Source organism: Dictyostelium purpureum, assembly GCF_000190715.1.
Source record: "Dictyostelium purpureum unplaced genomic scaffold DICPUscaffold_592, whole genome shotgun sequence".
NCBI classification, from domain to species: domain Eukaryota; phylum Evosea; class Eumycetozoa; order Dictyosteliales; family Dictyosteliaceae; genus Dictyostelium; species Dictyostelium purpureum.
The window spans coordinates 1-12722 of NW_003519926.1; the positions used below are offsets into that span (position 1 = coordinate 1).

The following is a 12722-nucleotide window of genomic DNA, read 5'->3' on the forward strand; positions in this document are numbered from 1 at the left end:
TTATTTTATTATTATTGATTATATTATTTAGAACATATTAAAAAAATTTAATTAATTAATTAATTAAAATCTATCTCTCTATATATATATATTACAATTTATTTTTTATAAAAAAAAAAAAAAAATAAAAAAGTTTTTGTTTAAAAAAAAAAATAAAAATTTTTTTAAAAAAAAAAAAAATAAAAAAATAATTTTTTCACAATATTCTATTTTTAGAGACCAAAATTATGTGGACATCTTAAGAATCGTTTGACATGACATATGGCTAAAAATGAGATAATTCAATTATTGTTTTTAATACTTAAAAGGATTTCCCCTTTTTTTTTTATTGATTTATTATTTATTTTTTTTTTATTTTTTTTTTATTATGATTATTTTTGTTGATTTTTGATAATTTTATGAATTAATATAAACATTGATTTTGTTGTTTGGATATTGTCACTATTTCTTTTAAAGTTATATTCGAAAATTACTATTTTTGATAAATTTTTTCCAATAATATCCCCAAGATTTGGTAAAAGATTGTTTTCATATAAATATTCCATTACATAATATTTTGGACTTCTATAGTATGATTTAAATTCTATAAGGTTTTTGATAGTTTGAAAGTTAATTTGAAAGTTGAATTGGTTAAATAGGTTCTTAAGTTGATTATAAATCTCAATGTTACCGTCTGTGAGTGATCTGTGGTGGAGAGATTTTAAATAGTCTTCATTTAGATTCATAGCTAAAATAAATTGTTTTTTTTCTTTTAAAACATATCCTATAAGTTGGTGGTAAATCAAATTTTTGATTTTTGAAAATATGAAAAGAATGAAAGCTTTTTTTTGATCATCACAAAAGAATTCAGACCATAGATATTCAAAAATATCAAACCTGCAGTGGCAAAGAGAAGCTGTGTTTCCAATTGAATTTCTTAAATATGGCTGTATTACTTGAATAAAATATTGAATAAATTGATCCATAGATGAACTCTGGAATACTAGGGATACTATTCTAAATTGCATATTATCATTGGGGTCTATTAAATTGTTTTTTAATATTAGGTTCTTAATATACCAATTTAAAGATTTGTAGTTGTAATTTGAGATACATTTTTGTAAAAAATATAAAGAGTTTTGAGTTTCTCGAGTTTCTTCTTTATTGATTATTTCTTCATCTTGATACTTTAGGGTAATTGAAATATATAGTTGTTCTTCGTAATATTTCTTTAATGTATCAGGGACCATACAACAAACTAAAAATTTATCTAAATTAATTTGTGACAGTGCTCTTGATAGGAAACATTCAATATTAAATTGATTTAAATAATGATTTAAATATAAATATTTGATAATATCTTCATTACTATTTAGTGATTTTAGTATATTTATTAAATTATTATTTTTATTATTATTATTATTATTATTATTATTATTATTATTATTATTATTGTTATTGTTATTGTTATTGTAATTTATAATTTTAATTATTGTTGTATAATCTTTCTTATTTATTGATTTTAATAATCTATATATAAATAAATTTGATATGTTAAAATAAAACTGATTAGTTGTTTTGTTTTCACCATGACTAAAAAACAATTTAATTGAATTTTGATCAAGTTTTTCATAGACTTTAATTAATGTATCGGTTTTTAAAAACTGAATTTGATTATACATTTTATATAAAATAGTTGAAAGTGGATATTTATTTTCAGAGTTGCTAAAAAGGTAATTGATAATTGGTAAGTAATCTTTAAGTTGGATTTTGGTATCATCATCTTCCTCTAGCAGCGAAATGGTCTTTGAGTATTTTAAAAATAATTTGATTCCATCTTGATTTATCTTATTGGTTAAAGGGTGGCGACCAAAAATAGACCAAAAAAAATCAGAGTCGGTTTCATGTTCTACAATTCTATAATAATTTGATTTGAATTGAGGATATTTATCCAAAAGCCAAGAAAATACCTTTTCACCGAAATAAAGTATAACAATTCTAAATAGATGTGTCCAGTGGCCATCACACAAGAGAGAGACTATACATTTACCAGACAGAGATTCGTAAGAGAATAGGTGGTCGAAATATATTGTTGCCTTTTCTATATCAAAATTGACCTCTTCTATAAATAGCTCGTAGTTATTCATAAACACAAACAGGTAGTCATTGTCGTCCAATATATCCAGTTGTTTTAGATGGTAGTCAAAGACTTTTGTTGATAGGTTGAAAATTGAAAATAAAAATAAATATTCTACAGCCAATTTGTTTAAAAATGGAAAAAACTTTTCTACTTGTTCATAGTTTTCTTTTTTTATATAATAGTTGATTATATGCACACCAAAATAATGAAGCATATCTCGATAGTAAAGGTTATTATTATAGTTATGGGTATTACTGTTTTCTTCGTTATTATAGCTATTGGGAATAATATGCAGGTTGACCAGCTCAATAAGTGAGTCCATTTGGATTTGATTATCTAAATTTTTAATAGCCTGGTGAAAATCATTAATTGATTTGGTTGGGTACACCTTACGGTTTAAAGCAATAAGTACTGTAAGTATTATATAGTCGATATCATTGATTATAAATTGTGAGGGATTTATGATCTCTTCTAGGGTGTTATCTGTTAGTTGTTGATTGTACATGTTTGGGGTATTTTTGTAAAAACCCATTCTTGTTTTTTGGGTGAATGGGTAGAGTGATTTATATTTGCTGGGTAATGAACTGAAATTTACACCAAGTTGATCCTTAATGAATTTGAATTTTTTTTTATTTACATTAAAATATTTAAAAAATAATAATCTATTCTCTGTGAATACTGGTATTTGATTATCATTTGAGGAATATATTGAATTTTTAATTTTTGTTTCATCGTAAATATCTTCTTCTTTACTGGGTTCAGTTATTTGATTTAAATTGTTTTTGATGTATTCTAGTAATTTGATACTTTTATTTGTTTCTAGTGAATAGTCAAATATACTAAAAAGTCTATAGGATTTATCTATTCTATTATTATTATTATTATTATTATTATCATTATCATTTTTATTGTTATCATTGCTGTTATTATTATGATTAAATAGTATTTTAAATATATTTTTATCTTCTATAAAAAAATCAGAGAGATTAAATGATTGAAAAATATGATTATGTTTTTCTATTAATAATTGAATTATTTTTTTAATCTTTGGGTTATTAAATTTTTTATTATAAAGGGTTATTAAATAATTATTTAGATCGTTTAGTGAAACATTTTTGGAGTTGGGGGTGGATAGTTGGTCAAAGGGTTCGAATAGAATGTTGTTGTAATTGTTTTTGATCGGAGTATTTTTAAATTGTAATAGGAATCTAACGAAATCCTCGCTAATGTGAATATTTTTGTTGGTTTCTAATTTATAGATGATGATATCATATTTTTCGTGATAAAATAATGATTCCAATGAAGTTGTGTCATTTAAACTTTGATATATAATATTATTATTGTTGTTGTATAAAATGAATGATACTATTTTTTTTCTAATATAAATATTATTAAAAACTTTATAAAATAGAACATTATTTCTTTCTATAATGTTATTATAATAATCATTATTAAGATGGTTTTTATTATTGCTGTTATTACATGCCATCATAAAAATATTTAAAATTAATTATAATTTTTGAATTTTTTTTTTAAAAAAAATTTTTAATTAAATTTTTAAAATAAATTAAAAATTTTTTTAATTATTTTTTTTTACTCTTAAAACAACACAATTATAACCTTTTTTAATAAAAAAAAGAAATTTTTAGTTATTTCCTCTTTAGACAAGCAACAATTATAGTTAGTTTACAATAATTATAATAGATAGGGAAAAACAATAAAAATTACAAAAATAGTAATAATAATAATAATATAATAATATGGACAATAATAATGACGATGAACGTAATAACACCTTATTTTGGAAAGTTTTCCGAAATGTTTTTTTAAGAAAAAGAATTCTTCAAGGGTTAAGAAATAATTCTCTACCATTTTTAGAATCGTCTAAAAGATGGGATCAGATGCACTCTGTACATTGGTTAATCAAAAACAAACATATAGGGGCATTAAAAGAAAAGGTTAGATTGGGTGAATATTTAACATTCAGGTCATCCGCAAAGCGTTTATTCACTCTACAAGATGAAGATCTATTAATAGACCTCTACGAAAAGTATACACAAGAGTTTGAATCGATAAACCCAGTTCAACTAGCAACCGAGTTTAATAATTTAAAATTTTTAAAATATCTAATAGATGTCAAAAAATTTTCACCATTTTATCATTTTACAAGTGATAACGATCTATATAATAAAAATAAAAATAAAAATAAAAATAAAAATAAAAATAAAAATAAAAATAAAAATAAAAATAAAAATAAAAATAAAAATATCAACAACAACAACAACAATAATAATAATAATAATAGTAATAATAATACTTGTGAGATATTTGATAAAGCAATTGAAAATGAATTAATTGAAATAATAGATTATTTATACAAAAAGTTTCAGTTTACAATTCCACCAAATATATTTCTTAGAACAACAAATCAAAAGTTTTTACAATACTTTTTAGATCTTGTAGGAGATTTACCAACCAATCATCAATTTTATAAAATCCAATTCTTTACATCAAAATATTATTTATCAAAAATAAACCCAGAAACGTTCAATAGATTGACACAGAACAATTTAATTAACTTTGATACTAAAAATATTTGTTTCAACGAAAGTCTCTTTGATAGCATTACCATTACAAAGAATGATCATGGTCTCTTTGGAGGGTGTAGTAGAAGGTCCTCCCCCGATGATTATAGTAGAGCATACAGCAAAACGTTGTTCGATCTGGATAGAATTTTGAAGATGACCTACTTCAATATTGATGATTCAAATAGCTTAGACTACATTTTAGATTATTATTGTTTGGAAAATAGTTTGTCAATTTTAAATAACTCACCATTAGAGTTATTTTATTTTTTATCAAATTTTTGTATCTTTATCAAACATATCAGCACCATTACAATAAATAATGGTATTAATAGATTAAATAAAATTAAATTTGGGATGGAGCAACTTCAAATTGGTTTATGTGCAGTTTCATCAAGTTTTAAAGATTTTGAAAGATCAACCGAAGAAATGTCCCCCAACAACAACAACATTAGTAAAGAAACTATTAGGTTTTTATGGTCCCTGTACATCGACAACATTTTAATGCCTCTGATGTATTTTAAAGAAGAAAACAATATTCAATACCAACCCGCCCCAAGCTATCTTTATTTATCAAAACATGAAAATATAATTTGCCAAATTTTAATATCGACCAATCAAATTTCACAATTTAAAACAAAACCATTTAATATATTTTTAAAGGATATAAGTTTTCAAGCTATGACACAACTACTGAACCATTCAATTGACTTGGCGTGTATAGAATCCCTAGAATTGCTCCTAGAAATATGGGGTCCAAGTCTATTCTCTTTTGCTTCGATAGCACAAAGAGATTGTGTTCCGTTCAAATACTGCAGAGGTCCAGAATTTGAAGAGAAAAGGAATAGTTATATCAAATCTTTTGTAAATACAATTTATAAGCAACAACTAAACAGGGATGGTAGGCGTGGTAACAACCTCAATAAGGACAACTCTTTTACCCAATTAACAAACTATTTAGTTGGTAGTTTAATGGACCAGCCTATATCAAAGGAATCATTTAAAATATTCAAAGAGATATTCAAAAGGGTTATAGATATATACCCAACCTATATATTTTATCCACCCAATAAAGTTTTCAAGTCAAATAATAAGTTTTTGAAAATTATTTTAGAGAATAGTCAAAACTTCTATTTAGATAGTGGAGTTACCTCATTAGTCGCCCAACATGTACCAGATGCTCTAAAGACACTCATCGTAAAGTGTAAGGTTCCAATTGATATTCGATGCTTTTCATACGCTTTAAGAAATGGTAATGTGGAAAACCTAAAGCTATTACATCAACACAACAGCACCATTTTTTCTTGGCCTGATATTACCATAGCAATTAGTAAAAACCACATTGAGACCATAGAGTACCTATTTGATAATTGTATGAATCTTTTAGACCTTTCGTTCTATGGTAGAGAGCTATTACTTAATGATACATATTTTTACAGTTTTCAATTATTCGATTTAATTCAAGAAAAAGCAGAACAATTGAATATTTCAAAAGATCAACTAGCTCAATTTAAAAGGAACCCATATCTCAGCTATGACGATGAATATTATCAAAATAAGATACCAGAGGATCAAAGCCATGGTTTTAATTTAATTGATCCATATTATTATCTCGATATTGGAAAAATTGAAATGTTTCAAAAACTATTAAAAGATAAAGTTAATTCAATTTTAAAATATGAAGAAGAAAAAATAAACCAAAACTCAAATCCCATATCTCAAGAAATCAATAATAATAATAATAATACTAATATAAATGATAATAATAATGGTCAGATTTCTCACATGCCTCTCTTTAATGTAGTAAACAATCAATTGATAGTAGATAAAGAATATCTTTCTTCAAATCCAATCGATGAAAGTTTGATGAAATACCCTTTATTCAGAGAAATCAATCGTAAGATTTGTAAATATGGTAGCTTAGAGATAATTTTGTCAGTAAACAATATTCTAAAACCATTATTTGATAAATCTCTACACTTCAAAGTCAACTTTATATATATGTTGGCATTAAGCCTTTCGATAGAAGGCCATTTTCAACCACTTAAAGAGTTATTATTAATTGATGATATTAGGAATACCTTGGTTTTTTATAAAGATTACTTGTTAGATCATTTCTTTTACACTTTAGTCGAAAGCAATAGATATTTAAATTATGACTCGAAGAGCTTTCAAATATATAATTATTTTAATCAAATTTTTAATAATAATAGCAGGATAAATTTTGATGCTAATGGTAGTGATGGTAACATAAATCATTATTTCAATAATAATAATAACAATTTTAAAATTGCTACTACATTTAAAAAAGCATGTACATCTTATGGTTTAAACAATATTGAAATTATATTATTGGGCTGCATTGGAGTATTTTACAAAATTCCTATTTTATTTGTTGAAGTTTTTAAAATAGAAAATCCATCGGTTTTAAGGATGGTATTCAAAAGGGATCCAACAAACCAATAAATAAATAAATAAATAAATAAATAAATAAATAAATAAACTAAAATAAAGCATATATTAATTTAAAAAAAAAAAATAAAAATTTATTTATATTTTTTTATTAGCAAAATTAAATTTGATAATATTTTATTATATTTTTTGAAATCGGAATCTTCGCTCGATATGTCCAATAACCAAACACAAAAAGATAGCGCATAAAATATGATTTGTTTATATTGTGTTTTTGTAAATTGTTTAATGTTTGGATCTTGCTTAAAGTAACCCGATTCCATTGCTTCGATGAACCTCCAATCGCCATAGACGTGTGATAAAATTCTACCCAAATCATATAGACCATCTCCTGAAATACCATCTGCAAAATCTATAATACCCAATACCTTGATGATTTGATTTGGATCACTTTTATTAATTTTGTTGACTCTTATATTATTGCTACAAAGATCTGCATGAACAAGACAAGGTTTGTTGAATTCGGTTAATGTTTGTTTAATATCTTGATTGTAAAAATTAGTTAAAAAATGTCTGATTTCATTGGTCGATTGAAATTCTTGGTGGGTTTTTTGTATGTAATCTAAATCGATTTGGATGGATTCGAATTGCTCTATAATACACGGCTCAAAGAAATCTCTCCAGTTATCAAAAGCTCCCTCCAGTTTGGTATTTTGTAAACTTCCAAACTTGGTTGTTTTGACACTGTGAACCCTATATAAAATTTCTCCAACTTTTGAAAATACTCTTTTGATTTGATCGTCGTTCATTTCAGACGGTATTGAAAATATCTCGCTTAGATCACATTCGGGTATATAAGACTCTATCATATATTGATCGTTCTTGGTGTCTAATGAGATTAATTTTGGTATTTGTATATCTATCAATTCTAGCTCTGCATCTGTTAAAACATTTAATATAGTTGATTGCATAAGTGGTGTATGCATAATTGGACAATCCTCGCTTTTTAAATGTCTGGGTATTCTTATTATAACTTTATCATCATCGCTGCCATTCTCCAAACTGATTAAATACACATTATTGTCGCACCCCTTCGAACAGTCTTTAATATGTATACTATCTAAATTTAATTTAATTTGATCGATTATCCAATGACCCCCATCTTTTTGATTTTTTAAAATAGTTTTTATAATTGTTTGGGGGGAATTTTTCATTTTTTTTTTTTCTTTATTAAATACATATAAAATTTTAATTTAAAATAATATTATTAATAGAATGAAAAAAAAAAAATTTTGAAAAGGAAAAATTTATTTAATTAAATTATTTGATTATAATAATTTTAACAAAATAACTTTTTTTTTAAATTATTTTTAAAAAAAAAAAATTAAATTTTTTTAAATTTTTTTAAATTTTTTTTTAAAATTTTTTAAATTTTTTTTAAATTTTTTTTTTTTTTTTTTTTTTTTTTTTTTTTTTTTTTTTATATGTTAAGTGGTTGTATATGTGTGTTTTATTATTATTATCACTCATATTATAGGTTTCATAATATTTTCTATTTATTTCTTTTGGATTTTAAACTATTTAGTAATCAAAAAAACAAATTAAAATAAACTTAATATTACAATAACCAACAACACACATAAAAAAACATAATAGACAAATACAAATAACACAAAAAACTATTTATTATTTAGCATTATATAAAAAAACAAAAATAAATAAAAATTTTATAATATTATTATAAAATAAAGAAAATAAACAATATTTAAACATTATTATCTTTTACAGCAGTATATTTATTTATTATATATATTACATTCACTCGTATTATTATTATTATTATTTTATTGTAGTTAGCAGTTAGTTTAATTAATAACTCCTTTCTTTTATTCGTTTATTATAGATTATTATTATATCCATCAATTTTTTTTTTTTTTTTAGAATAATTATTATTGTTATTAATTTAATAGTAAAACCTTTTTTTTTTTTTTTTTTTTCCCCATTTATAGTCTTTTTTTTTTTTTTTTTTAAAAATAATTACACATACACATAAAACATGAATTCTAAAACAAATTCAAATTGGTATTTTTCTAAAGAACAAGTATTAAAACATTATGGTTCAGATATTAAATTAGAAATTACATATAGAAGAGCTTCAGCAGCATTTATACAAGATGTTGGGATTAGATTAAAAATGTAATATTAAATTAGAAGATAGATAGATACAATAATAATAATAATAAGATGATAATTTTTTGTAGTTGAATCGGGCTTTTTTTTTACTAAACATTTTTTTTTATTCTTTAGGCCACAATTAACAATTGCAACAGCGATATCCTATTTCCATAAATTTTTTATACGTCACCATCTTAAAGATCATGATAGATTTGTATGTATAATATCAAAAAGACTTAAAATAACAAATATTAACGATATTTTTTATTTATCTTTAGATTGTTGCAACAGCATGTTTATTTTTAGCAGGTAAAGTCGAAGAAACACCAAGAAAATTAGACGATGTTATTAAAATTTCATATATGGCAAAAAACAAGAAAAAAGGAGAGGCACCCGAAAAAGTAGCCCAACCTTCTCAAGTCGAACATAATTTATTGAGAAATAAAGTTTTACAAAATGAACATTTGATTTTAACAACTATAGCATTTGAATTGGTTGTAGAACACCCTTATAAATATTTATTAGAATATATGAAAACTATACAAGGAAGTAAAAATCTTTGTCAAGTTGCTTGGAATTTTGTAAATGATAGGTAAGTTTAAATAATTTAGGGAGAATAGGAAAAAAAAAAAAAAAATAGGTTTATTTATTTATTTATTTAAATTTATTTTATTTTATTTTATAGTTTAAGAACTAGTCTCTGTTTACATTATCCACCAGATTTAATTTCATATGCATCAGTTTATTTAGCTACTAGATTTTTAAATTTCAAATTACCAACAGATTGTAAAAAGGAATGGTGGGAAATGTTGGGTATTAGTTTCGAAGTTTTAGAGGATATTAGCAAACAAATTCTAGATCTTTATGAATCAAATCCATTTGGAAATGAAAAAAATAACCAAAATAATCAAAATAACCAAAATAAAAATACAAGTTTAAATAATAAAGAGACTGGTAGCGAAAATAATGATAATAACAATAATAATAATAATAATAATAACAATAGCAATAATGAAAATAGTAATACTACAAATGATAATAATAATAATAATACCGATAGACAACAAGAAGTTGAACAAGTACCATCAAATGATAATGATGCTAAAGTTCATTCAATTTCACCACCTAATACAACTACTTCAACTTCATCAGGAGCAGCTGCATTAAATCCATCAGCAAGTTCGAACTCTCCTTCATTACAACAAAAATTATTTACAAGTAGCAGCAGTAGTGGTAGTAGCAGTAATATTAAAGGTGGTCGTTTTTCTCCATACCATAAAAATCCAAATAAAAGATCACTTTCAAGATCTCCTTCACCAAATAACCGAGATTCAGCTGTACCAAATCAATAAATAAAATGAAAAATTATAAAAAAATATTTAAAAAATAGTTAATAATAATTATTAATAATAGATAGAATAATAATAATAATAATAATAATAATAATAATAATAATAATAATAATCAGAAAAAAAAAATTAAAAAATTAAAAAACTGTTATTTAAAAAAAAATCAAAAAACAAAAAACTAAACAACCAAAAATAGATTACTTAATTTAATAAATAAATTTAAATTCTTTTTTTTTTATTTATAATAATAATAAAAAAAAAAAAATAAATAAAATTTATATAAAAATTTATTTATAATACACACACTTTTTTTTAATTTTCTTACACACTAATAAAACAAAAGATTTATATTTCATACCATATTTATTTATTTATTTACTTTTTTTATTTTTTTTTTTATTTCTATTATTATTATTTTATTTTTTTTTAAATTTATATTTTCTTAAATAATTATCTAGTTTTCTAAAAATATTTTTTTATATATCTAAAATTAATTAATTTATAAAATGAGCCAAGGTACAATCTTAGATACATTTATTGGTAACGAAGATATAAATGGTACAATAATAGAGAAATTTCCTGTAAGATTAATAATTTTAAATATAAAAATAGAAATTATATTCATGGTATTAATTTTTTATACAGGATCAACCTCCAAATATTGTTAGAGTAATATTGGAAACCAATGTAAATAGCTATACTAAAAATTTAACAATTCATGTAAATAGAGATAGAATTTATACAGTCTATTCTGGCTATAGAAATGGAATAACCTACAAAGGTGGTATAAAATACAGTCAAGTAAGTTTTGAAATTGATCCATCAAGAACCAATGTATTGTTTTCATTTTGGAAAGCAAGAAATTTCGGATTACTCGAACGTATTACCGAAAGAAACTATTCGGTCTCTTCAATTCAAGGTAACACTCTTGTTATATCATGGCCAAATAGAAATAACTCACAACAGTTTTTAAACCCACAAAACCGTCATAGTCCTTCTAATTTTGGTTTATCAAATTCTTTAATTTAAACTTTATTATAAAAAAATAAAATAGGAAATTTTCACAGTATTTTTTTTTTTTATTTTTTTTTTTTATCATTTTTTTTTTTATTTTTTTTTTTTTTCATTTTTTTTAAATTTTTTTATTTTTATTTTTTTATTTTTTCATTTATTTTTAATAAATATAAAATAATAAACTTTTAATAGAACAATGACAGAAGTAGATCCATATAAAATTTTATTTGAACAAGATATTAAATCAGCCAGTAATATTCCATCAGTTACATTTATTTCCAATGTCGATGATTTTTTAAAGGATAAAGTAATTGATGAAGTATTTAATAGATTACAAGAAGCTCATCAAAAATATAAATACTACGAATCAAAATTAACCAATAATGTATCACTTTTAACTGTTAGAGCAAAACAACTTCAAGAATCTTTAGATATTGTCGAACGTGTTGAAAAGAAAAAAGTATATATTAATACCAAATAATAATAATAATCATTGTCATTTTACAAATAAACCACCAAATAGTTAATATAATAGGATAGAGTAATAGTTTATTAATATTCCAATTTTTTTCAAACAAGGATGACACATATAATGTTCAATATGAATTATCAGAAGGTGTTTATTCATCAGCAGAGGTCAAAGAACCAAAATCAATTTATTTATGGTTAGGTGCAAATGTTATGTTAGAATATTCATTTGAAGAAGCTGGTGAAGTTTTAAGAAAAAATAAAGAAAGTGTTGATCGTCAACTTAAAGAAACTATTCAAGATTTAGGTTTTGTTAAAGATCAAATTACAACCACCGATGTTAATATATCTCGTGTTTATAATTATGATGTTCTCCAAAAAAGAAAGCAAAAACAAAATAAAGGTAGAGAAGAAGAAGAAGAAGAAGAAAAATAAAATAGAAATAGAAACAATTCAAAAATATATGGAATGCTTTTAATTTAAAATTTATTTATAGTTTTTTTAAAGTCTCTTTTAGGTTTTTTTTTTTTTTTTTTTTTTTTTTTTGGGGTTTTTTTTTTTTTTTGGGTTTTTTGTTTGTTTTGGTTTGTTTTGATTTTT

General features: G+C 23.0%; 6 protein-coding genes across 6 annotated transcripts; 4 read left to right on the forward strand and 2 right to left on the reverse strand.

Moving 5' to 3' along the window:
* Positions 1–212: 212 nt before the first annotated feature.
* DICPUDRAFT_159636 (uncharacterized protein) lies at positions 213–3608 on the reverse strand (the record flags this gene model as incomplete). The annotated part of the gene is made up of 3 exons (XM_003294564.1): positions 213–265; positions 1094–2080; positions 2513–3608. 3 exons carry the CDS (start codon positions 3606–3608, stop codon positions 213–215), a joined length of 2136 nt encoding a protein of 711 aa, XP_003294612.1.
* Positions 3609–3879: 271 nt separating this feature from the next.
* On the forward strand, positions 3880–7170 carry DICPUDRAFT_159637 (uncharacterized protein; the record flags this gene model as incomplete). Its single annotated transcript, XM_003294560.1, has 2 exons — positions 3880–6638; positions 6918–7170. The coding sequence occupies 2 exons, from the start codon at positions 3880–3882 to the stop codon at positions 7168–7170; spliced, it is 3012 nt and encodes a 1003-aa protein (XP_003294608.1).
* An 80-nt stretch (positions 7171–7250) lies between these two features.
* Positions 7251–8330, reverse strand: DICPUDRAFT_43687 (uncharacterized protein; the record flags this gene model as incomplete). Its single annotated transcript, XM_003294565.1, has 1 exon — positions 7251–8330. The coding sequence occupies one exon, from the start codon at positions 8328–8330 to the stop codon at positions 7251–7253; it is 1080 nt and encodes a 359-aa protein (XP_003294613.1).
* An 863-nt stretch (positions 8331–9193) lies between these two features.
* Positions 9194–10157, forward strand: DICPUDRAFT_10863 (uncharacterized protein; the record flags this gene model as incomplete). Its single annotated transcript, XM_003294561.1, has 4 exons — positions 9194–9312; positions 9424–9505; positions 9570–9883; positions 9977–10157. Coding segments are annotated over 4 exons (696 nt in total), but the record flags the coding sequence as incomplete, so codon positions are not given.
* A 989-nt stretch (positions 10158–11146) lies between these two features.
* On the forward strand, positions 11147–11669 carry DICPUDRAFT_85072 (uncharacterized protein; the record flags this gene model as incomplete). Its single annotated transcript, XM_003294562.1, has 2 exons — positions 11147–11221; positions 11286–11669. 2 exons carry the CDS (start codon positions 11147–11149, stop codon positions 11667–11669), a joined length of 459 nt encoding a protein of 152 aa, XP_003294610.1.
* A 181-nt stretch (positions 11670–11850) lies between these two features.
* Positions 11851–12572, forward strand: DICPUDRAFT_59149 (uncharacterized protein; the record flags this gene model as incomplete). Its single annotated transcript, XM_003294563.1, has 2 exons — positions 11851–12114; positions 12234–12572. 2 exons carry the CDS (start codon positions 11851–11853, stop codon positions 12555–12557), a joined length of 588 nt encoding a protein of 195 aa, XP_003294611.1. The 3' UTR covers positions 12558–12572.
* Positions 12573–12722: the final 150 nt, after the last annotated feature.